At 37.2% G+C, this 26,785-nt stretch overlaps 1 protein-coding gene across 4 annotated transcripts; it reads right to left on the bottom strand.

Annotated features, from left to right (window-relative positions):
• Window positions 1-1,503: 1,503 nt before the first annotated feature.
• On the bottom strand, window positions 1,504-26,567 carry LOC131792696 (MAM and LDL-receptor class A domain-containing protein 1). Of its 4 annotated transcripts, none has more exons than XM_059110111.2 (17): window positions 26,111-26,567; window positions 11,912-12,046; window positions 11,149-11,396; window positions 10,408-10,534; window positions 9,673-9,801; window positions 9,013-9,269; window positions 8,714-8,828; window positions 8,163-8,309; window positions 7,196-7,434; window positions 6,740-6,902; window positions 6,312-6,440; window positions 5,293-5,540; window positions 4,695-4,827; window positions 4,431-4,556; window positions 3,463-3,797; window positions 2,409-2,553; window positions 1,504-2,296 (listed from the first exon to the last, which is right to left on the bottom strand). In XM_059110111.2, the coding sequence occupies exons 1-16, from the start codon at window positions 26,205-26,207 to the stop codon at window positions 2,449-2,451; spliced, it is 2,733 nt and encodes a 910-aa protein (XP_058966094.2). In that variant the 5' UTR covers window positions 26,208-26,567; the 3' UTR covers window positions 1,504-2,296; window positions 2,409-2,448. The 4 variants fall into 4 exon arrangements, with proteins under 4 accessions (XP_058966094.2, XP_066018826.1, XP_066018825.1 ...); XM_066162729.1 differs by lacking the exon at window positions 26,111-26,567 and adding an exon at window positions 23,803-23,925; XM_066162728.1 differs by lacking the exon at window positions 26,111-26,567 and adding an exon at window positions 17,377-17,514.
• Between the last annotated feature and the right edge of the window lie 218 nt (window positions 26,568-26,785).

Genomic DNA, 26,785 nt, shown 5'->3' with positions numbered 1-26,785 from the left:
GCTTGATAATCGAGGAAATTAATCAGACTAAAATAATTTCATAGCCTTTGCGATAAATATCGAGATTTGGTGAAAAGAAATTTAGGCCTTCATGATATTAATTCTGTAAACCAAGAATTATTGTTTCCGTGTTATGGAGGAAGTAAAAGTGGCACTGAAAAAAAATAAACTGATATACTGTTTGACTGAAGGCAGTTGAATCAATAGCGACAGTGAGATAAGATAGTAATTGGAAGGAAAAAATGACAGATATGAATTTCTTATTCTCGTAATTGTTGCAAATGGCACAATTTTTTTTCTCCAATTTCTTTAGATTCAATTTTCAAAAGCAATCCAAGTTTGATTGCTTTTCATTTTGTATTACGGAATATGCTGGCTATTGAAAGCATGTACTGAGCTATCTTCTTAAAGGCGAAACAAATAAACTTATAGTTAAGAGTTACCAAGCTTATCTTGCCAAAAGGGATTCAAAGTGTACCGTTCTTTAACTCTGTATATTCGATAAATTGTAAAGACAATTGTAAAGAATTGTCGTTAATATGTGTAGTATTGCTTATGAAGAGGGAAAAGGGCAATCAAATGTATCAACACCAACAAAGAGGAGGGATGGGACGGGAGAGAGTACGGGAGACCAAAACCACGATATTCAATGTGGTGATCATTTGTCTGTTTTGCCTACATCAAGTTTTCCGTTGTATAAAACATATCCTTAGATAGGTGAACATTGATGATGATTATTTTAAACATTATATACAGCAAAACTGCTGTCGGAATTTCATGGCAAAATGCTAGGGGTAAGTAACTATGGGCTAGCATCGCACTCAGGTGGAATAGAAATGCCCTCAATCTCTTCGAGGCCCAGAAATTGGGATCAAGTGCGGCTGGATGAGTCACTTGGTCCGATTGTTGACTTAACCAAATTCAGCTCATGGAATGGATCATTTTCTCCTGGTGTGTAACCCTGTCAGATGTATGTATATGTATTTACATGTTGTTACGATATGTTATTTGTTGACAGCTTTCCTCATTTGGACATATACTTAATTAAAGAAGCAATGATTTTACTGCTAAATAGAATTGCCTCCAACATGGCTTGTTGGGTGTTTTTATTACAACGCAGAACAACACGAAACACATGTGCAGTGCGACTCAAACCCCAAAATTTTACTATACTTTGTTTGTTTTTTGTTTTCGGTGCCAGCTATTTGTTTGCTAATGACTCCTTTATATGCTCTCAAAGTTTAACATTTTCAACCTAAAAGGATTCCTTTGAATTCCGTATTTAACCAAATTATCATTGTTTGCAATTTTCTCCGTCACTTAATGGGCTCCCTTTAAGTAAAATCACACACGTAATGTTTTCTAATGAAGACTCAGAACAATGGTACTTCGAATTCTTATGAGCTTGCCTTATCAGAGGTACCTAAGGATTATTAAAATTAATCAAGAAAGTGTGTGGTTTAAATCTCACTCATTTAAATAAAGAGGCGCAAACAAACCATGTGTTTTCTCACAAGCAACTTTATGGTCTTTCATGCACTTACTAAGCACCTATATACAAGATTACACCCTATTTGTGATACACGTAAGCTCCCCAAAAGTGTGTGACTCGATCTAAATCGTGCCTCTTTGTTCCTTTCAAAAAGAATTCGACGTAAATTGTAAAGGATAAAGGAAGGAAAAATTGAAAACGCGTAAGATTTCCCTAAACGATTTTTGTACGGCTCGGAATAGGATATGATATCCTTATTTGGATACAAAAGAAGTTCTTTTAAACATGCCGACGAGATTTGATCTGTAATCGATCGATCTGCTGGTGAACTTTTTCTGTAATTCTTCGGATTTTTTTTTGTCATTTCTTTAAACTAGACTACTTTTATTCCACAGTTTTATTTCAGATCCTACGCGTCCGAGTCTTAGAGAAATTTTGAGTAAGGAGTCATCGCATGACTGTTTGACACCCTTTTTGATGTAACTGGACAGGTATAATCCTGGCCGTGAGATGGAGATGTGTACAAGAAACTTTGAAATACATTTGTAGTGAGCTATTTGGATTTTCAAGGTAAACATGAAATATTGATTTTTAGAGAATATCTGATACAAGGAATTCGTTTAGATAGGCAATGCAAAAATGACATATGCGATTTTTTTATTTTCTTCTATAGCTTGGCGATCATAAGTGAACCAAACTAAGTTCGTTGCACATCTATAAATTCGCCTTCAACTACAATGTAAAATATAGGGTTTAGTTTAGGATTAAATGTCATTCTCACTTCCTATGATAAACGACGATTTCCTGAAACGCAATATGAAATAAAATCGAGGTTAATCAAAAAGAAGAGCGAAATTAAAAAATCCTCAGAGTATGCATATTTCGTTTAAGTGATAAAGTTTTCAATGTTTATTACCTCGAAAAAACCGCAATAAACCACACTTGCGTTGACAGTTTCACTGTGCTTCTTTTCGTTCAGAGCAACGTCCTCCTGAGAATTGAATGTCATCAACTGCGATGTCTCCAGTGTATGACCTACCAACTGTTCCCACAATTGCGATCTGGTTTTGAGAAGAGACGAAACGTTATTGCGTATTTTTTCAGGCTTTAGGACCGACAAGGAACACCTGACGTAACTGGGCAAAGGAAGGTGTTACTCCTCTCTTGAAGTGCGTTTTTGGGATCAGTCGTCGAAAAAAGAGTATATAGAGGGGAATAAAGCTAATTAACTGCCAATGAGGGGCTTATAAAAGTATTACAGTGAAGAAATGTAAAATGGTTTCCGTGTTTACATAGCCTGATGTGATATGGCCAATCAGAGCGCGCGTACTTTTTAGAATTATTTTATAAAGCCTAATCATAGCCGTTACAATTTCCTCAAATGTGATTGGTGCATCAGCTGCTTCATTTTTTACTAATCATTCTGTACAGTTGTAATTGGACAGTGTAATCGGACAGTTGGCTGTCTACCCAGCTAAATCCACCAATCACAGAATTGATCGCAATAACCATAGCAACAACCACTTATCCAAAGAGAAACAAGGCAATTTCAAAAATGGAGGAATATTTAGCTAAAGACATTGTCTACACTGGAGATATTTGTTCTAAGTGTATATGGTTATTCGGAAATTGAAATGGTTATGATTAATTGGAAACAGGATTTCTTGTCGTCCAATTCTGTCGGTCATTATACTCGTGATAAACAAATCGGATCGTATGATTACAGACCAAATTGGACTCCACTCGGTTCTTTTACCATTATTTATGGAAAGGGGGGGTGGGGAATCAGGTAAATTTCAACGTAACACCACCAGATTCCCCCGATCTTGCGCCCCCCCTCCCCTCACCTTCCCCCCTTCCACCAGGTGAAAAAAAAATTTTAGGTCCCCAAAGCAGAACTCACAAATTAAGTTAACTCATGGAAGACGCGCATTTTGATTCTCACTTAGCTCACCATGAACGCAACTTACCCAGTTAACGGTTGGTCCCTTGCGCACGGATCGTCGCACAACGAGGTCAACTTCCGCTTGCATCCACTTATCTCTAGACAAAGTATTCTTTTGATTGGCGATCCACTCTCTGTGCTCTTTCTCGTTAAAATCCTTTGCACTTGGCTTTTGATCGTCCTTTTCTTGCTTGACAATCCGCATAACTTCCAGCGAACCAATAGTTGCACCATACATGTGGTACCAGAAACGCATACAGAAAGATCGACCTTCAAGTTTGACAAGAAGCATGGCTTTATCTTTCGCCTTCCTGGGACTGGATGTCTCAATATAGATGTACTTTCCTTTTCCACCTTTGCCTACAAATTAAAGTATTTCAGACTTAAGTATGGAAGAAGATTGCAAGTATATGGCTTGCGTTTTACTGTTGTCCACGAAATTGAAGAGCAACCAGGATCATAATCCAGACTTTGGTGTAAAAAGTGTTCTCTGGTTGCATAATTTTTCTTCAGAATTTAGAGCTACCTTAAGCCGAAATCTCTGCGCTCTTAATTGTCAAATTTTCCTTTGGAGAATGTCTTTTGCCTCAAAATGAAATGGAAATACTCCGCTGTAAAATCCATCAAAAAGATTTTTACAGAGGGTTCAGACAGGTCAAGATGGTTCAGAAACATCCCTAAGGCTAGTCTAGATGTAGGATAAAGGCTGTGGCGCTAGAGTGACGTTTCAGTTTCGAAAATTTAGAACCGTGAAGGACATGGCAAAGAGAAGAAGTAGCCTATGACTCAAAGAAAATAAGGCCCGTGAAGGTCTTCCTTCATTCAAGAACGAGTCTGATATTGAAGAGAAGAGGTGATTATAGTGTCTGGCGGTAAAGACGAGGGCGACGAGTTGATAGTGACGGTAAAGATAACGGGAAAGGATAAACAAAGAAATAGAATTATTACTCATCTTAGTCATAAATAGAAAGGTAATCTTATAATTTACTATACCTGATGTATGATCTCGAGATGGGCCGGTCTGAGAAGATGGAGTTTTACCCGTCTGGCTCGTCCAATCAAATGTGTCTTCCTTCATGTTCATCCATTTGCAGAACTGATCCTCGAAGTCACAATTTCCTAAGGGTAAGGTAACATAATAGTCAGTAACAAACTTAAAGCACGAAAAACTTGCAAGACTTTCCACTAAGGTCAGTTCAAATGAATTATCTTCCATGACAAATCATGAAACAGCATACAGTTCTAGTATGTACTCACCTTCTTTTGGGTTCGTTATCTGATCCCCACTAGGGATGACTCCCAAATGGCATTCCTCAAGCTCGCCAACACTAATCTCATCAATTGAAATGTCGCCAAGATATGAATCACCCCGAATACCAACAAAAGACACCTAAATAAAAAGAGTTGCAGCCATTTTAAATAGGCTTTGCTATAAGGATTGCGTAACTTTATCAGATCTGCCCGCATCACCGTTCGTATTTAGGTCGACGTTTTAGTCTTTAAAAATATGTTTTCCATACGTTTATTATCTGGAGAGAAGCGCACAGATTCTTTGGCTTCATTTGTTTGTTGTTTTAGTAGTTTTTTCTGTTTGTTTTTGTTTTCTTTTTCCAATTCCGATTATTTGTTTTCTCGTGCCGGTATGAAATGAATGATGAACGTCTGTCACGGTTCGCATGGATTGATTTGAACCAGTAAATGCTATCTGGATTCGCAGTTCTAACAAACAAACAGACAAAAAAGAAAACGTTACCTTGGTTGCAAGGCTATCTTTTGCCTTCAGCCCTCAAGGTGCCCCATAATAATTTGGTTTTTACGTTAGTTTCGAGTAATAAAGCATCCTCTGTTAAATTACCGTGTAATGTTCCCCGCTGAAATTTTGTGAAGCAAAGTGCCAAAAGTCTTCCTGTTGTCCTGTTATGGACCAAATGACTTTAGTTGAATTATCTTTAAGATTTCGATGCTCCAGTCGCAGCTCATTAATGTCTTTGCCGTACATATGGTAGTGGAAATGCAAGCACATTGGAGAAAAAAATTCTTGACTCTCCAGACGGATCCTTTGCCCTTTAAGCAGATTCGAGGCTTCCATGTGGATGTAATATTCTAAGTAAGAGAGATATAACCATTAACTGAACCTCTTTACTTTTGAATTAGTCACTTAACCCTCACAATATCCTTACAATATAAAGTACACAAGTGATGAGAATAAAGAAAATATAATTAGGGCATAATTAGTTGATCCATTACTAAATTCTCCGAACTAAAGTCATAAAAATTGTACGGCAGACAGTGGAGAGAATTACTGATGAGATCTTTGGAACGAAAGGGTTAAGATACTTTCACTCTCAGATCTACTGATCAATTCTCCGAAAGTTCTGCCATGCAGTTTATATAATTTGAGCTCTGAAAACCAAAAGTTTGAGAAATACCCCTTTAGATGTAGTCCAATCTTCAACCCACCTTTCTGCTCGAAAATGTATTAATATTGTGAGGAGAACTTCCATTTTGGACGCTTCAGAGATTGAAATGGTTAAGATGATTGTTATAGTTTCCTGCAATTTTTACATGGATCCTAATCTTTAAAATTTTTTTTATAGCACTTTAAGTTCAGGGCAAAGTTTTTTATTTTAGAAAACAATAATATAACAGTGCTTTATTCATGATTAAAAATTCAGTCACTGGTACAAAACCCAAAGGAAGAAGGCTTCTATTTGGACTTGTTTCCCTAATGGTCAGGAAGAAATTTGTCTGAGAGAATGCAATTGCTTCCATTGCAGTTCAGTTGTGAGAATCAACTCTTGACTTGTTATCCACAGGTAAAATGCAATTTACTTTTTTTTTTATGTGTTAATGAGGAACGAGCAATTTTTTTACCATTTCCATCGCTATCGTATTTAGGCCCTGTTCCTTCTGAAGGGGTGTTACCATTAGCAAGATGCCATTCTCCGTCATCGTCAAACACATTCGTCCAATCACAGAAATTGTTATCAAATGTACAACTACCTGTGGTAAACGTGTAAAGACAACATTAGACCATTGAAACGAGGTACAGTATCTTACAACGCCAATGAAAAAAGATGCTAAGGAGGAAAAGCAAATTTTCACTCTCCCACCGACGCAGCACCACAGTTTCTTTAAAAACTTACTCCCTCTATTGTTAATGATTGGTTGAAAAGATGGTGCGTGGTTTTCTTTACCAAATACTTATGTACTGAGCGCATTGACGCAAGACTAAAGTGGTGCCAGATTACTCCCGACACTCGATTCAAAATTATTCTTATTTATATGCAACTGGTTCTTACTGAAAGGTGGTGGTACAGGTAATGATTCTGGTGTAGTTGGTGTAGTATCACGCGGCGCTGCAGTGGTAGTTAGGGCTTGTAGGGGACAGCCTCCCGGGATAAACTGGAGTTCGTCAATTGCAATATCACCTCGCCATCCAACAACAGTCGCCTCTATTTCTACCTGCGTAAACAGGAAAAAATGGTTTGGGCTACAGAAATATGTTTGCCCGATGAAAGCGCACAGATTGACTTTATCGATAAAAGAGGGGAAATATTATTTCTCGAAAGAAAACAAACCGTCGGTGCAAACGTTTAAAACTGAAAACAATTCTGATCGAGTCTAGTGTTTTAAGTGAACCTTCCGAATGTCTCACCTTCTCTTCTCATTTTTTTTTTCCTCTAGTCATTTAAGATTTGGCTAAATTTCAAACATTTGGGAAGACGACATAAATACTTTTTCATCTCAAGACTTACCTGGTATTTCGGTATTTTACAATCAAGGTCAACCTGGCCATTCAGCCATTCGTTTCCATGGTTACCAGTTTTCTTCCATATAAGGAATCCTCGCCTGTAAATCGATAAGGACCCGACATCTTCCCCGTGCATGTGGTACTTGAAACGCATACATTGTTGGCCTTCCATCATGTTACTGATCAGTATAGCTTTATCACCGTTCATCTGAGGCTCAGAAGCTTCAATAAAAGCGTATTTCCCTAGGAGGTAAAGTGGTTATTAGACATGGCCTTTAGAACGACAGAAACAAAATGAAAGGAGCGTGCAAACTACTTCAAAGAATACTTGATAATTTTCAAGAAGAATTCACTCTTTAACATTATCTTTTATCACATAAACCACGGTGTTATACAAGGATTTCCGGCCCTGAGAAAAGCCGTAACAACACGCGTGAAAAAATACGATATCGAAAGATTTGCCACTGGCCGATTTTGGCCGTTTACCTGAAAGACTTCTTCTGTCGATAAGGACAAAGTCTACATGAGAATTTTGGAAATCGAAAATTACGACCATTGTTGTTTTTGTAATCATGATTCAACGCATTTTTCTATCTTTAAGAGTCAGCGCCAACGCTCTCTACGATTGTTATTCGAGGATTGCCGATTCATTTATTTTCATTCATTTATGAAGTCGGCTTTTCTTTCCTGTGAAGGGCTGTTTTCTTTATATGATAAACAAAATAATACATGGTTGCTTGTAGATATGGAATTTCTCTTCTCGTGTTCAACTCGACATCTCACTCGTTCGCTGCTCTCACTCGTGAGCTATCGAGTTAAACACTCGAAGAGAAATTCCATATCTACGTGCGCCCCTATATTATTCTACATATCACTCCTTGGAGTATTAAATATTCCTAAAAATTAAGGTTGAGATACTTGCGATCATCGGGGAACAGATAGTTGTGTTCTAGTTATTTTCAGCTGCTTACCATTGCCTGAAGCATCAGCTTTAGGCCCTGTTAGTCCGCCACTTGTCTTTCCACTGCTAGTCTCGCCACTTCCAATGCTCCAAGAGAAAGATGATTTCATGGATTGCCTCCAGTTGCAAAAGGTGCCTTCGTCAAAATCACAGTTTGCTAAAGTGCGGAAGAAGACTGATTAATAACTAATATAATTTTTCATTTAAAGAGCCAATTCCTTTTTATAAGAAGGGCGTGTGCATTTCGAGTCAAGTTTCTACACAGCCGAAGAATATATGAGGTTCAGGGTCCATAAAGTCAAGATAAAGCTAGAGTGAACTTCGATTGAGTCTAAATATGGTAATTTTCGCCCGATCACGACATTGGAGAACCCCAAGCAAAACCAAGTTATCTGCCTAGTAATCTGTGCGGAATACGGGAGCATTGACTGAGTGACAATTTCTTCCCTTTTTAAAACTGATTGCTTTACAGGGTGGCCCTAGTCCACGGACCAGTCACAGAGGGATTTAAAGCAAAACTGATTCTTCCCAGCACTGTTTTTGCTCTGTTGCGAGAATTACCTTTCGCGGTATCCTCGGGAGTGCTGATCAACGCACAACACGTTCCATTCGCTATGAAGAGGTCATCTAAGCCCACTGATGATGTTGTTTCGTGGAGACGAGCCTCGAACACAAGCTGTGTAAAATGTTCAAGTATAGCATTTTTATTAATAAATAATTCTTACTATTTTTGTTTATCAGCTCACAGGTTCAATTTTATCTACGACTCATTTCTGCTTTATGGATTTTTTTATGCGTGTTTGAGGGGAAACAGAAAGGCGGAAGATGTGTCGTATCATCCAGAATGAATGAATTATTACCTTAAAACATGTTTCTTCTTCTGCTTTTATTTCAACCACAGCCCTTGTCCAGTCGTCCGTTTTCTTTCCAAGCCCAGGCTCGAACCACACACGATCCTCTCCTTCGTCTTTTCTGGCAGACAATCTGAGCTCGCTTTTATCGAATTTATTGGTGAAGTAAAAAAGCTCAACGCACTTTGTACCGCATAGTTTTGGAGACACCATTCGATATTTAGACGGTTTTCTTCCCGATTTCATTGCGTAAACATATCTGCCACCTGCTCAAAAATTTAAGAAAAAAAGAGCGGTTTAATGGTAAAGAATATTCTTCCACATATAGTCACATGAACTAAAAGTTGAACAGAGTGATGGCTTCCATTTTCACCGTCGTTGTCTGGCTAAGGCAAAGCAGACAACTAATAACGAAAAGTCTCCTTCAGGCATGCATTAAATCTATGAGTCAGAGTGAAACGGCTTGAAAAGGTAAAAAGGAATTGAAAAAGAATTGAAATCGAGCGTAACCGTTATTATTTAAGGGATATACAAGGCAATCTTTCTCAGTTTAATTGACACAGTCTTTACATCATCATGCGTATTTCTCATTTTAAGCGGTGAAACGACTGAGATCTCTTTCGAGTTGACTGACTTAGTTACAAATTGTTCCATGTCTTTGCAGCATACCTAGATTCTTTCCATGATCAGATTTCTTTTCTCCCCCTCTTCGGTTAGTACTCAGCATCCATGGGCTAACATTACTGTTAGTCAAGTCGTTTGCCCAATCACACAATCCCATGTCAAAGGAGCATTTTCCTTGAGGCAGAAAAAGTTGTTGATAAAAGATATATTATCAATTTGAATTACACGCTGTGTTTTAAATATACTTATATCTGTCCAGCAAAAATGTTAAAATCGATTTTTGGCGATCTAAAAACAAAACGCATTATTAATTTTATCTGTGACCAGAGGACAAAAAATGTGCTCAGTCGACACATAGGAAGAACGTAGGCGAGTGAGCAGGAGTTTTAACGAATTCCTTTCTTTTTCCTGTTTGGTCTAGTTTTCTGTTTGTTTGTTTGTTTGTTTATTTGTTTGCAGTAAGTCTCTTCCCTAAATGTTCGGCGTCTTTAAAGAAACGTTAATAACTTCGAAACGCAACAGCAAAGCCATAACTTTAGATGGATGCAAGTCGGGAAATTGAGTCGCTAAACTTTTCCCGTTTCCCAGTTTAGGAATATTATTCAGCAAACAGTAGAAACAGACAGCGGTAACAATATGCAAATTTAGGAGCCTACTAGAAATTGCCTTAACAACCTTGAAAAGCGAAAATGTTCACCACTTTGGTGGAAGAGTTACCAATCGGTTACTGGATTTTATGTGGCCCAAAGACTTCTTATAGACAGTGTCACAATACTTTACCTCCTGAATTAGTCGAGTTGTCTAGAAATGCTAACTTTTCACCGCGACAAGAACCCTTTGTAAAGTAAATGTCATCAATACCAATATCGCCGGTGTAACTCTTTCCAACGACACCTTCGATTATCACCTGAAAATATTCAGCAGGAGAGTTAATTAAGTGCAAGCTTTCCCTAGCTTTCTAATTATTCTCTATTTACCCACTCTTCTCTTGTGAGGAGTGTCTGAATCAGCGATGGAAACTGAAATAATGAATTAAAAACTTGTGGAGAGTTCTTTCATGATTTTAACTATTCCTGATCAAAACGTGGCATTAATTTTTGTTTCAGGAATATTTATAGCATGAACTCGCAAAGGTAGAGGAAAAATCGAAAATAAAAGGCCGACCACTTTATGTGAGTCTGCGCTAATTGTCACGTCCAATTCCGATTTGAATAATAGGCAGACGCTAACGTCTTCTGAGATGTGAGAAACTGATGATAGCGTGCAATATGGCGTAAGTAGTTCTCATAGGAGTGTAAATAACAATTCTTTTTTAACCCGTCAGCCACGTAATGTTTTGATAAATTGGAAACGTGGGATAACTTGATTTGAGATGTAGATTTAACATGTAATGTTTTTTGTCCAGTGCTACAGTTTTTACACTTAAAAAACTAAAACAATTTCTTTTCCTTTTCTATACTTTGTCATTGCAAAACTCTCTCAAAGAAAGCCCGAGCAAAGGTTGACATTCAAAAGACTCACATAGTAGTTTTTTCCATACAAAGTTGCGTTGTCAGAGTGCCATTCTTTATAAGCCTGCGGTCCCGCCTTAGACCACACTGCCAGTTCCATACCATGGAGAACATGGTAAATGTTCAATTCTCCTATTGAACTTCCCACCATGCTGTACGAGAAGTGAAGACAGAGTACGTCACTGAAAGGACCGTTGATGAGACGTGCCTTATCCCCTTTGCTTCGGGGAGACGAGGCCTCGATGTACGCGTAGTGACCTGTCATGATATGGAAAAAAGGACGGAGACTCAAACACTAACTCAGGTTCCTTTATTTTGCTTTTTACCCTGGGAAATCACACATTCACTGGGTCAAAGGCCGTAAAGTTCTCAGACCATTGTTCATTCCTATCACTTCGGGAACACTCAGATTTTTTCGAGGAGAGGAACATTAACAAATTCTTGAAGCCCGAGAAAATGAGGAGTAGCAGTTTACAAAAAGGAAAATTATCAAACGTAGAATCAAAGGAAATAAACTCATTTTCCAGCTTTTTTTTCAGACAACATTTTAACCACCTTCTTTACTAAATACAAAGAAAATTTAAACCACCTGGTCGCCGGTCAACCACCCATCTTTTGACTTTCTGATCAAGAACTGGATGATGAAATGAAAGGTTTGTGATAGCTTCAAAAGCCCCAGTCGAAAATTCGATACATTGGGTTTTTTACCATTTGCAGTACTTCGTACTTATTAATCGTTTGCCTGATTTGATACGTATAAAGACTACGTTTACCATTATTTCCAGTATGATCTCTTCTTGGCCCAGTTCCCCCGCTTGGAGTAGAGCCTCTTTGCAGCCGCCAGTTGAAGGTATCGCCTTTCACTTGGAGCCATTTGCAGAATGACTCGGAATCAAAGTTGCAGTTTCCTAAAGCAATATCCAAGGGAAATTCGTCAAAAATTTTATGAATTAGTGGATCACGTTTTCCTAGTCTCCAACTACGAGAAGCAACTGATAGGGTTCTGGGAAATTTTCTCCGACATTTTAAAAAGGGAACCTAGCCTATCTCGATCTCTCGAAGTCCAAAGTACAAACTAGCATCATTAGGCTGCAACGAGACCCAAGTAAGTTAGTAATATAAACAGCAGTTTACTGTTGGCATTTCTAATTGTCTTGTGGGACGAAAATAAAACTTACTTTTGAATCCTTACAAAACTTATATCTTAACTGATCGATTTAGCAGGAATACAGTAAAAAGTCCGAGTGACACTTAGTCAAAAGTTTTCGAGTCTGCCATGGAGTTCGCAGCAAACCTCTAAAGCGAGAATTACGCGCATTGTCGGCTTTCGCTTTTTTATTTGCCCCCTTTACTTCAAATAAATACTTTTTGTGCTAGGCTAAGGTGTTCCTGGTCAGTGAAAGTAGAGTATACTACTTGTTTAACTGTAAGTACAGTGAAAACGTCCATGCACAGCCGATTTGATAAGTCGGAAAGAACAGCACTTCTATGAAAGATTTTCGAATTGTGCATTGCGTATTAAGTTAACAGAACAACAGTTATTTCGCACGCTTACATTCAAAGATATTTTTGTCTTAATCCGAGAAGTAACATCTATCTTTATCAGATAAAATATATAGCAATACATTAATTATCGTTTAGCCGTCGGTAGCAGTCGGAATCCTTGGGCAATATCAATAGGACTTTGAAATCAACACTCCGAAAATTGATGGAGTTTCAGGAGATGCAATCTTTTGTTCCTTGAGGAAGGATGCGTGAAAAATATACCTTATATCAGGAGGAAAAAAATAAAAATTACTTTCAAATGCTAGAAATGCTTACCTTGCTGGGATCAGCAAGGAATTTTTCGAATAATATCCCTAATCGCTTTTTAATCACACCAAAAACAACAGTAACGAGAATAACCTACTTATTTTCGGATGGAAATTTATCTGTTCAAGCGCAAGATCAGATTTATCTTTTCCTCATGTCCACTCAGTCGCCGCAAACGTTTTGCCTTTGTCATTGGTAACAGCCGATCAGAACTTGATTAAATAAGTATGGATAACGGTAAAGAACGAAATGAGGAAGATGAAGATCGTTTTTTTCTCCAACGTCGGTAGAATGAGAAGAATCAGGAAGTTAAGGAATTCAACGGTAAAAATCAAGATTTTGGTGAAGGTAACAACGTAAAAACCGCGTGGTTTCAGAGAAAACTATCAGGTTGGAAAATTGTTTCATCACTCTTGATAAAGATGGTGGTTACTAAATTAAAGACATGATCATTTACATTTCTCTTAAGCGAACGTCTGCGAACCATATGACTCTCTTGCTTAAACTCGATGCAACACGTCAATTAAGAGGCACTTGTTGAATGCTCCTACTGGGTGAAAAACGAGAGAAAACAGCAAATAAAGACGCTTTATTTTACGATGACCAATGTTTTCCAAAGATGTCTCTCGATTAAGCTGCGAAATTAATAGAAAGCGATATCGAACAAATAGAAAGCGATATGGAAGGATTAACCTACGATGCCGGATCACCGTTCTTTGGTTAGCTATATAAGATTTTAGACTTCCGCACTGAGTTCGCAAAAAAATACCCTAAAATTGCCGTTAAAACCGTCTAAATGAACTGCAATTTCCCTATCAAATAAATTGAAGTATCTATGTTATTTGCGTGCTGATAAATTTTTCAAGCGAGATCTGCTTATTTTTGCCAGTTATTAATCGTATTAAAGAAGGCTCTACTGAGAACACTTTACATGCATTTTTTTTCGTAAAAAAACTACCTATCTTTTCAATTGGTAACAATTTCATGTGTTAATTTGTTTGAAAAACGGCTTCACCGCTTAAAACTTTTTCTTGAATTTGTTCTCTCGATTAAAAGTTTAATTCGGCACAGGAATGATAATTTAAAGAAGGAATTAAAACCAAAACAAACCTGTGAATTCAGTGTTCAACAACTGGTTGGGAGCACAAAAGACACTTGGCAGAAGAGCTACTGACCACAAGCATATTGCCAGATGAGAAAAGGCAAGACTTCTCATCGTTGTTTGTGTAATGTTTCTCTCTTCAGGCTTCAGCTATCAACTGGAGATGGTGATAAAATAAACTTCGCGAACTGTCTGTGTCTTAAATCTATGTGGTGGTATTTGAAATCAGAGACCGACACAGTTTGAAGAGTATTACCTTCCTAATGTTGTTGAGCAATACTGTTGAAAGATACTCGAAATGTCAGTGTGAGTCCATTTTGATTCAAACAAAAGACTTAAAGCGACTATAATTGAAAACAAAAATAGGCTAATACATATTTTGCATCATAAGAGGAACCTTCCTACACAATTTTAACTGCAAGAGAAATCATTGAATTGAAAAGGAGTAAAAAATAAAGTTGCATAATGATTTGTCCAAGGTTGACCTTCGCATTCTCAGAAAACTTGCAGAAACTGTACACCAAATTGCTCTTTTTCCTGTAAGTGCTTGACTCAAATCCATATGGTTGTGGAATTTGAAAAACGCTCTGAAAGTTCTGGGCTACAACGATCCTGACAGCCAAGGTATTTTTTCTTAAAATGATTTTTGTGCAATGCATGAAGAATCAAGCGTTACTTGTTCATTTGCTGTCAAATCATTTACATATGTATAATAAACGAGTTTACTTTATAGACAAACCGTTTGTTAATTAATAAAATTAAAAGAAGATGCGCTTGTTAAAATTACTGCAACGGTAAGTTAAGTAAGAATTAGCTAAGATTTCGATAGCTTATTTGTATGGGTGTTGTGTTAAGTGGAAGAGTTATTCCTCGACATATTTGTTATCTGTAAGGCAGATATTGTAGATATTGCAGAGGTACGTCTCGACAAGGATAAGGAAACTCAAATAAAGCCTTAAGAAGGATGAACCGCACATGTTTTTTTAATAGCCTCCCATTTTTTCCTACAGTGAGCGGATGAAAGCGATCTTAATAAGTACATAATGATTCCAATTAAGGTATACCACAGAGGTTCCATATAAACTCAACTGCATGCATTACCTTGGAGCTTCTTGAATGTGCATCAGTCCAAATAATCTTACATGTCCCTTTCATCGTGAATCGAAAAATTAGTCTAGATTTTGGCGACAATTTTTTTTCAAAACATGTGTTACTTCATTCGCTTCACAGAATGTTTATAACAAAAAAATGTGGTTCTAAATGCTTAATTTGTAAATTTATCCTCCTCAAAATGGACGGATTTAACTTCTGATATGCACTAAATTTAAAAAAAAGTGTTCAACAATTAAAGCCGCTAATCTCTGGTTTTTCATGATTTTACCTTAAAAAGGTAAAAAGACGAGTACAGACGCTTCTTGTACTGGGAAAAGATATTATAATATACTGGAAAAAATGGGATAATGTGTCAATTCTGGCAAATTGTTTACCAAGAAATTTAAACTTTTAGGCTGCAAGGTCTCCAAGGTGTTTACGAATCTATGGAAAAATTGAGCCTTTGCCAAAATAAATCTTCAGTAATTTCTACGCAGCTTTCCATAACAATCACTCTGCTAAATTTTGTAGATTAAAAAGGGTTTTAAGAGTCAATATTCTACTTTCCTAACTGTACGACTTAATTTTCATCACAAAGCACATTTTTTTATAATCATAAAGCTGCTTTTAAGTTATCCCTTAGTGTTGAATTGGTTGTTTGACGCGTCTGTTTTGCCTCAGGTCAAAAGGTGAAACAAGATTGGCCTTCAGTACACGTGCACGTGCAATTTATTACATCGAACATGTGTTCTTGTTTAACTCATATGTTATTCCAACTGCAGGTGGAAAGATTGCCCCAGGCTAAAGGGAGAAAAAGTGGCTCTTTTAACAAGCCTGCATGAAATTGTTGCTGCAGGAAAAGGGCGCACTGTTGTCAAGGTAAAAACGTGACTGATACAGAAGAAGCACGTTCAATTGGCCTAAGGACTCAGCAATAAGACCTCGCATGTTGTGCTTGTTAAAATCATGAAAATAACTAATACTGACCTAAGAATGGTTGAAATCATATTTCTCAGACTTGTAATTGGTGATTGAAGCAGTACTGCGAAAAAGCTTCAAATGATTATGACTATGGTTACAAATTAAAAACATTTTACTGAAACAAACTGCAGATGATAACTGTTCAATAATTCATGACTGTTGTTTAAAATCACGAAGAGAATCATGAGAGCAATGAAAGTATTCTGGAAAATGTCTACCACTGTTTGTTTGCCTTTTTTTTCAGTTAGGTGAAAAACGGTACATTGTTACATTCATAGGAAGTCAACATCTCTTAGGGGGCGATGACCTAGCGTTGAACTAGACTATGCAACATACTTATGCTACTTAGGGAATTATCACTATTTATTTTAACTTTCCGTGGACATATCCAGTTACGAGTGTTGACAAATAACTCAATTCAAATGAGTAAACAACAACAGGAGTTTTTTCGATTGCTTGTGGTGAGGGCTGCTGCATCGCTTTGTGATAGGAATAGTCTGGAAAGTTGAAACTTTTTACGACGCCTTAGAGTTGCAACGCCAAGAGAAATCAGCTCACCGAATATGATATAATATAATCTGCTTGCTAACTTTTAAAAAAATAAAGGATTATTTTACTTATTTTAAACATGAAGTGGAGTTATTTTTCTGTGACAAAATAATTTTGATTAATGTAAATCAATTATTGTAAACACGAACTGATTAGTTCAAGAAAAAGTCATTCCCCCCTTTCGGCATCTTTCCAAACCGACCAAAACAAATGAAAATAAAAAAATGATAAAAGGGGAACGGAAAAAAGGCAAAAGAAACAAGCGAAAATAACTGCATCTTTGTATAAGCGAAACCTCAACTGGAACAAAATCCATCATTACCCAGAATGTCGTTTATAGTTACTACAGCAGCATTGTTTTTTTGTTTTGTTTTGTTTTTTTTTGTGTTAAGCAAGCTAATTGACTCATATCTTCAATCCATTAAATTTCTTGTTATTCGTCTGTCATGTGTATGAAGTGACTTCCTTTTTTTTAAACCTTGTGGTGAAAAGCATAGCCAATACGTTGCTGTGATTTATCACAAATACTGCTCTTCTAACACCTACGTTCTTGCTGGCAAGTTGAAATGATACTGAGAATGAACCTTTTTAAATCTGCCGCATTCCTTCATCATCAGAACATCCCAATCAAGAAAGATAAAGTTTGGGTTGACTTTGTTATGAAGCCTTAGGGAAAAATCTCAATTGAAAGAAAGATCTTACCTTCTGTCGCATTAAGAGAAAGCAGACATAACCCTTGGCTGATAAGAGCCGAAAATGAAATCGCTAAACAGAGGTTTAATTTTCTGCCAAGCATTTTCAAAGGCTAGGAGATTTGTAGATCTTGACCTGACAACGAAGTGAACCTGTCTGTTTTCATGAAATCACCTGTAACCATCTATATATATAGGAAAATGCCTTGTCTACGGTATTCAAAGCATTAAGAACAATGTCATTACTTAATAGCTCTAAACTGATATTGGTATGGAGGTTATTTAAAGGATAGCTTCAGTTGAAAGACACACTCAGTAAAACCGCTCTGCTATCAGTAGGGTCTGATGATATGTCCGCCAGCCTTGCGGGACTATGAAATGGGAGATGATTCGCTGCTAAACGCCATGTTGACGAAGTGCACTTTTGGGTATCTCACCAAAACTTAAAACTTAGAAAAAGGTTTGTTAAGTTGGAAAAACACGAGGAAAGCCTTCTAGGCACTAAAAAATGATCACAAATTGTAAATGACGAATTAACAAGGCTGGATTTTTGAAGGTATAAATTCCTCGAGTGAGGAATTTTGAGTAGCTGCTGAACTAATCCTGAATATCTCGAAAATATTGAAAACTCATTACATTAGAAACAATTAATATCGTTTAAAATAAAAGTGGCCGCCGCTATCAAATGATCCATTATTGTCTACATTCTTCAGTTCTTCACATGTTTTTTTGTATTTTTCAAATTACTTTTTCTGAGAACCTTTAAGGTTTAAATTGAAAAAATCATCGCTAACTTATTTTGTTAGCTCAAAGATTCTTGAAAACCAGGAAGATAATATTAAGCACATTTTCTTTGTCCACATAATGGTGCACGACCATTCCCATGCAATAAAAAAAAACTTGGTTTCATCAACTGAGTTGATAGATAAATGTAAATTGGCCATCGAAGAGAGTTTCTAAACATTTATAGATTAACTGCTGTTCTGGTGGTGAAAAGAATAAATTAAGAGCTATCGTAAATCTGGTCACCATGTGGCCCAAGGGCAGGCATAATAATTTTCCTACTGCTATGAAAAATGACGGCAATTTAGAGGATGAGAAGTAAGCTTAGTTTATCTCTAGCAGAAGACTAACATCATTGATGAACACTACTTAAGCAGTAGTGAAAATAAGGCCTGAAAAAAATTCAGGTCTGTACGGGATTTGAACCCATGACCTCTGCGATACCGCTGTAGTGCTCTACCAATCGAGCAGTTCACATATATGATTTTCATATATTCACAGTCATTTAACATCATTGATTGGTTTTTTTGAGAGTTATCCCTTACAGTCGTAGCTGTCGAGACGGAAAGGTCGTTTCAAGAAGGGATTAATCAAAAAAGGAATGAATTCTTCGGTAATACGCTTCCACAAAGGTACATTCGAACGATCTCTAAATAAGAAACGCTTCTCGAATTTTAAATCTTTAAAGTGTAAATTATTGATTAGTTTAGTTTACTCACGAATTGGACAATGAATTTGGTACTCACAGAAAACTGAGCCAGATCACATGATTTTTGGTCACACAATTGGAAATTTCAACTTTCTGGCTTTCATCCATAAGTCTTCAAACGTGTATTAGATAAACAAGTTTTAAAAGGCAGATTAGGCGTGCCAACAGGAGCTCCTTGATTTGTGGTCAGGATTAATCGGTCACGTAGACACACATATGAATTATAATTTCCGTCTAGTTCGTACCTAAAAGACAGCAATTTTTCATTGCTGTCTTATAAACATATAAAAAGGCAAGTTATAGAGCACATAAAACTGCCATGCCACTAAATTGGAAACAACGGGAACCATCGGAAAAAAGCGGAGGACTTGTCCCAAAGCAAAGTGGTAGTTAATTGCTAATTCTTAATATACACTTCAAAAACAACCAAACAATAACAAATCAGAAGAAATTCAAACAGAAGAAACAAACAAATAAAAATCAAAACAATATCAACACCAAATCATCGACAAAAACAGAGGATTTAGGCAGACTCATTACGTCCCCCAAACTGATTGTCTTAGGACAGAAGGATCTGAGGGAGAACGAAGATTTTAGATGGCATTCGCTTCTTCTGATTCAAAGATGACCTCGACATTGTTTCAGACATGTACCACTGCGAAATCAAGGCCACCACGTGACAACGAAATGAAGAATAAACGACCTCCGTCATGGTGCACGGTAGTCAATGGTTCTCCTACTGTTTTTAATCTCCAGTAAGCGTGTCTAGGCCCCAGTGGTCACACGTCGTTTTCCGACCAAAATAGTCAATTATAAGATTCTCGAGATTTCTCAAAAAATAAACAAGCCAAAAAAAAATAAAGGAAACTAGAAAAATATGTTAAACCAGGGTGAAATTGTTTGCATGCGTGACCCTCTTTGATGAAACGGATTTAAAAATGAAAAAGGCACGAAACAAAGTAAAGTTCAGTATTCCTGCACAATTTAAGGAAAAATGTATCAACTGTTTAACAAAACTGCGTCATAAACATCTTTATTTTAGCGAGGATATTCATATTAATGTCCATCTGTGCGATTCGTGTCAAATATCTTACAGATAACCTAATAACCGAATTGGAAAGATGTCTCAAGGTTCACCGTTTGTCTAAAAACCGCGGCCAAAGGCTCGTTGAAAAAATTGACCTCACAAATAAAAATGTCTATCAACATTCTTCATGTTCGGTAATGAAAACAATAACACCGAGCTGGTTCTTCTTAAGCATGAATCCTTTACACCAAGGTGAACTGAACATGCTCTCCGAAAAATTGCTCCATCCTTCAATCCCATGCAATTAAGTACTCTAGGTGACTTAATACACCTTTTCCTAGCCTTGTCTTTGGTGTTGTTACTGTTCTGGCTCTTGTTTCTGTATGTTGTTTTGTTCTAATTACCTTTGTTGGGTTTTTTTATTTTTCTACCCGAAGACAGGGAAACGATACCAGGTTTTGTCGACATCGTCTCAAAGTCATCTGGAAACTTTCCATCATGGAAGCTCAATCGTATTCTTATCACAATTTCATCGACTAATAATTTGTGTTTGTCAAGATAAACGAAGATATGATTGAGCATAAACATTTCCAGCCTTATCAAATGAAAAATATAAGTCACGAGTCTCAGAATAGGCAATTTTAATATTGACCAAAAATCGTATTGGTTACCATAAGCGAGTAAGTACAGACGATGGCATCTTCCGCGGGTGTCTGCCGTCATAAATGCACCGACAGAAGGAACCACGACGGCGAAGCCTACGAGAACTAAGCGAAACTGCCGAGCGTGTGCAAACTATCCACGTTTCTACTTCAAATTAAACACTGTAATCACATGTTCTGCCGCAGAGAACATGTAGCATTGTTCAGGAGAGTAAACGCATCGAGTTTATCATTAGCGAAAATACGAGAATAAATACAAATTTATTTTTTAACTGACGTTTTCCCAAAACGTCGCCTATATTCCATGGCAAACGCTGACAAAAATATTTGAGTTTAAATTTGCTTGGAACTTTGTTAGCTTGAACTTGGTTGACTTTTTTGGTAAACGAAAAAGCACATCTTATCTGCATATCATTCAGTTTTGAACAATTTCCCTGTTTTTGCGAAATGTTTTCCACGCCAGTGAGCAATTCTAGCTGGCGATCGACTTGAACCGTAATCTTCTTTGCGTTATGATCCGGAAATCTCATAGTATGATAAATCTCACCACGAGGGCCACTTTTTTTTTTAAAAAAAACTTTGGTGTTGACTAAAAATTCTTCTCCTCAATGACTGAATATGAGCTTCTGGAAATGTGTTTTGAAAACAAAGCGGTGCTTTATGTCATCGCTATCAAAGAAAATTTCCGAAGGTGCCGCAGGCAAAATCTTTTAAGTACCCTGTACAGACTTTGGTAATGTCATGATGGTCCGACAAAGGCCATCAGCATGCGATGGAACTTGCACCTTGCATCTGTTGCTCGATGAAAAGATATTATGACAGTTTAATTCTTCTAGGTACTTTCAATGCATCTGCGCTTGAGTTTAATCAAGGTTATACCAATTCTCCACCGCTAAGTGTCTTATCTTTACTTTGGGTCCGTTTGTTTGCTTGCAAAAGATAACTTGGGAAATCAACTTTTAGAGATAATCAAGCACACGTGTCATCTTCATATCACACAAGAAAAGAAACATGTCATCACGGCATTATTTACACTATTTACCCGCACGCAAGCCCAGAAATTTATCGGCCCAATCATCGACAAAAGTGGCTTACGGAAAGATAAGAGAAATCCTCGCCAGGTCGTTCACGGTTGAAAAGTCAACCACCGCCCCAGGCAATATACTAACGGTTTGTTAAATTCCTTCAAACTGTTTAAAGTTCGAAGCTACAACGGATAAAAAATTGGAGTGTTTTTTGAGCTCAGGAAAAGTACCCAGTCCGTTTCGGGATCGCGTGTGGGGGAAGGAGGAACCCGAGAACAGGGGGGAGGGGACGGGTTAAGAAAATGTCCCCTCCCAAAAATGAATCAATTACTGCCTTGTAATGTTTAAGCCTGAGACCTTTCCAGAATGTCAGCCTGCTAAAGGCGGAGCCTCGAGGACTCCGACTTTCGTTCATTTGAGAACTTGGACGAAGAAGGATAAGGATTTACTTCTATTTAATTTGTTAATCTTGTTACTAAAAGACAAGCGAGAACAAAAAAGGTTTCTTTTCCGTCGGTTGTAATCATACACTGATTGCTTGCACAGTACTCTTTAATCATGCCGTATGTGTCCCTGTCTGAAACTACTTATCAGAACAAATATAACATAAGCTTTTAAACCACGAGTCTCACAATCATAGCAAAAGGGTTGGCAAGTGCAAAGTACACTACTGTCAGTCCAGAAAAGCAAGTAGTCATTTGTTTCTATGATCCTAACCCTTACAAGCAGCACAGGAAAGGATCTGTCGTGTCCCTAATAACTGAACGTTTGAAAGCTACACCTTCAGAATTGTTCATGCATTCTAGAAAGTTCGTAAATTTTATGTACTTGCAAGAAGAGTAAAGTAGTCTCATGAGACTCCAAACTTGTCTCGCACGGACAAAAACGAAAAGAAATGAATTAAACTAAGGCCGGACAATGAGTTACCAAAATTGTTAAATACCAAAGAAAATAAACTGCAGATCAATTAAATACTATTTTTTTCAGTAAGGAGAGGCATACATCACGAAGACCAAATACCATTAGATGACCTTCTGATCGACGGAATACTTTCAGAGAAAGTGGTCTTGTTACCAAACAAACTTTCCCCATTGAATCGTCAAAGTTATACGTGTAAACTGAAGTTGTGATTTTTCAAACACTTTAATTCTCCTTTTCTAGCACATAAAAAGGGGTTTTTAAAGATGCATTTTAGTTGTAATTAAAAAATAAATAAATCCAGATTTACTGACTGCGTTTTGTTTGTACATCTGCAGGAGGTTCCCTAAAACACGTTTTGATTAGATGAAGTGTTAATAGTGTCCTGACTACAAGCAGCGGATAAATGCTGTGGGTAGATTTTTCCAAACTATACCTAAAACAAGCCAGTGCGGTTGAAAGAGGGTACGTGGTCAATATGGTCGGTAGAATTTCATCTTTTTCGAATTACAATATGAACAAAGTGACATATGGATTGCATTTTGCATTTGAGAACTGTTGTTTGACAATCTGGCGCCAATATACCAAGAGGCTAGTCTCTTTTGAAAGAAAATATCATCCATCGATCTCTGTTAGACAAAGGGGAATGGATCACATTTGTTGATTAAAAACAGTCTTGACTCGATCTCTTGCTATTTTAAGGTCCATTGATTTTCAGTTTCCCTAAGAACTAACAGATTAATTGAAGTAAGCGAACTCAGTAATGAAAGTAAAATGTCCAGTTGTTTCGACAATTGCATATAGGACTTTCACTTAGCTGGTTTATTCTACAAACATTCAATTTATGAGCTGTTTAATTCATATGACAACTTAATCTTACCAAGATGCTGAAATTCGTTAATCTGGTAATAACATAAGATATTTTAAAATCATATTGTTTGGGTATTCACAAACTTATCAAGCTTTAGATGGCTATCAGACAAAATTTAAATAAAGGGTTCTTGTTTTCTCACCTGGCCTGACATATATATATAGCCATCCCATTGAACACTGGATTAAGCTCCAATTAAAAATAATCGATTGAGGGGCATCCCTTTAAAATATTGCGAACGTCTGTTAGGGTATGCAAATAAATGTCCCTTTCAGAACACGAGGAGATCAAGGAGTGCGGTTGATTTGAACAATCACTCGATTTGAAATGTTTCATCAGCACATGAGTGTGTCTATCAAATTCAAAGCCGTTACTTTGTATCACGAATAAAACAACAGTAACATCAACGACGAAGAGTCTTCAACTAAGAATCTCACGAACCTCAGACCTTCACGTTTCGCGCTCCGATGCTCTACCATTAAGCCACAGGGACTCTTAAGGTTGAGCTGGGAAATTGCTGAGTTCACGAATGACACACGTCCTGCAGACTGCTGGGATCAGCAGTGTCGAAAGCGTCACGGGAGAACTTTTAAGCTCAGTAGTTGAAGAAATAAAAGAAAATTTCATTTGTCAGTTGAGAGAGCCAAAGAAAGAAATTTGATCTCCCCACGACGACGATGTATAGGCGAGTTTGAAAATGTGCCATCATTCTTACACTAAATACTAGCATCTTTCATTCATTCGCGATTTGAGAAGGAGAAAATACCTGCCTGTGGGTCGCGAAATTTAATAAAAAAAAACCTTAATGGATCTGGTTAACCTGCCAGAGTCATATGGGTGTAATCCATAGAGATTATGTTGAGAAAATTGAATTTTAATCTAAGACGCGTTAAAAAACTGCAGATAGAAAGATAAATATTAAGTGCGGGAAAGTTACTATCCTTCTAAAATCGCCACAGCTGTGACAATGGCTCTTGTTCTTGTCTCGCCTAATCAAAAGTTTAAGAAAATGTGTGATTGTTCTCTCTTCCTAAAAAGTGAACAGGATAGTATGCTTAATTCGGGTTAAAGCTGACTGTTACGCTCTAGAATATTCTTAAGATGAATAATTTAATTAAGTGTAAACATCTTAAGTGTCTAGATGATGAGCCACTTAACACTCAAGTTCCAAATATCATAATATGATATTTCCCGCAATACTTTTGCCTACGGCTATAATTGATTGTATATCTTACATTTGAGGAGAGCATATCAGAATGGCCGTCACCAGATGACATCTATGCAAGGAATTTCGCAAGAAATTGAGAGATTATTTAGTTTACGTTGCGACTAAAGAAATCGAATTGAAAACCTGACGAGGCAGAGATTCCACAAGAAGGCAATACACGAAAATACGTTCATCCCAGAGTGCTCTGTGTAGCATAGCTAGACATAAGCAGAGAGATCATTATCAAATGGTAGCATTGCTAATCGTTCTTAACCTAATTAATCAATTTTTCCACCGTAAGTTGAAAGATTTTCCGTAGCTTGAAATTCGTCGAGATAACTGACAGAGTAAAACCACAAGTATGTGGGTGGTGCTCACAAGAGTCAAGGGGATGCCTGTTTCAGTTCATTCACCTTGAAAATGTGCAGCAATCATTCCTAGACATGCTAACTGAATGTTACGTGTTTCCTTGGATCTCATACATTAATAAAAAGCCTTGTTTTTAGCTGAAGGATGCGAACTGAAATCTTTCTGAGTCATGCTAAAAATATTTCCAAACGCTTTATCAAAGTGGCTGAAGAGATGAACTAAATAAGGGTAGTCGTTCACGTCATATAGATGACTTTTGGCTTTTACTACACTCCCTTTAAATAGTTATGAACATGCAATCGGTTTTTTTTTTCTATCCAAGGACCAAACATTAGCCACGGTTAAGGTTTACCGTCTGTTTATTCACTCCAGTTAAAAAGTTTTCCAGCTGACCCACGGTGAAATCTGATCTAAAAATATTTACACGAGGAAGTTTCTAGAGGGTGTTAACTATGGAAGCTTTTGTGCGCAAGGGTGGCTTGTTTATCAGTATCTAACTGGAGAAGAAGAATCGGTAGGAATAAGATCTAGGGGAGACCAGGTAGAATAAAAGAAGTTGGGATGACCCTTTTTCTGTTGATGTCTCCATTCTGGGGCACACGATGCAGAACGACAAGAATTACGAAGAATGAGTGGAGGGTATCATTGTGAGGATGTTCTCCTGTTCTTACATACGAAATGCCTGAAGCTGACTTATCTTTCAATCATATGTCTTCCCTTCCCCAAACTACTTTGATCAACTGAATTGATAAAAAATCTACTCTCATTTTCCTAAAATGTTCTCTCTAAACTAAATCTTCACTTCTTTTTTAGCTTTTATTCCCTAGTTTTTTAGGCATATTAAAAACCTCTCTCTTTCTTCCTCCTTTTAGTTATGACAATATACACAGTTTTTTCACTCACTTAACTAAACCTTTTACACCACTTCACAATACCGTTTCGTACCGCGCAAGCACATCCTTTTAAACTACATCAAGTTTTCAAAGCTTTCCACAACACTCTTCCTTAAATGAGGTAACTCCAGAGTTTTCTGTTTGTTCTCTACAATGTTTGTGAGCACTCTAAAGTTTTTCTTCCACTCTACATAAGAAGTGTGGCCGAACGCTGCTTATAGAAGTCCATGACAAACTCTTCTGGAATAATTGTAATAGAACAAAACTTAATTTAACTCACCCTCTTTTCCAGTCAGGGTTTTACGTTGCTGAACGGGCAATGCTGCACTCCAAAAAATTTGCATCGTTATGATAAGGAAACAAAACTGATACATCATGTCGATTTCCTCCCTAAGCTGAAGTGAACGACCTAAATCAGTGTGTTCTCATGTTGAAAATACATTGTCTCCACGTTATTAAATACCTTAGCAAAATAGTTCTAGAATCTTCTTCGCTGTTACAACTGATCCGTTCAGTTTCCTGGTGTTGACATAAGTTGTAGGGGTGAAAGCGCACCTGCACGACTCTTTACATTTTATCATTTTTGGTCAAAGACTGTTTTCAAGAACAGTTCAACGAGAAATACCCCATTTCTTAAAGCTGAGTTAGGCATCGAGGGGTATTGATAAACAACAGCCCGTTAGCTGATGGAACTGATAATTTGGTTAATTATTAACTTATAGGCAATCTTCAAGGCCAAACCACATTTTGCTTGTCATTTTTTAAAATAATTTCCCTTGTCAGTAATTTGGTCCCTTTGATCGTTAACTTCTATTTGCCCTTTGTGCACTGATTGCACCAAATATTATTTCTAACATATAGATTCTTGTTCTTCGGGTAAAATGGACGATAAATGGACGGAAATAAAAAAAAAATGGACGTAACACGGGACAAATAACCTCATTTGCTATTGATT

The sequence above is a fragment of the Pocillopora verrucosa genome, chromosome 2, assembly GCF_036669915.1.
Source record: "Pocillopora verrucosa isolate sample1 chromosome 2, ASM3666991v2, whole genome shotgun sequence".
In the NCBI taxonomy this organism is placed as follows: Eukaryota; Metazoa; Cnidaria; class Anthozoa; order Scleractinia; family Pocilloporidae; genus Pocillopora; species Pocillopora verrucosa.
This window is presented reverse-complemented; position numbering and strand designations above follow the sequence as displayed.

Excerpts from the sequence above, each read along its gene's own strand:
- LOC131792696 (XM_059110110.2), bottom strand. The coding sequence starts at position 14,166 with ATGAGAAGTCTTGCCTTTTCTCATCTGGCAATATGCTTGTGGTCAGTA. Across the intron at positions 4,557-4,694 it reads GATAACGAACCCAAAAGAAG|GAAATTGTGACTTCGAGGAT; the intron begins GTGAGTACATAC and ends CCTTACCCTTAG. Across the intron at positions 2,554-3,462 it reads AGGGACCAACCGTTAACTGG|ATCGCAATTGTGGGAACAGT; the intron begins GTAAGTTGCGTT and ends TCTCAAAACCAG.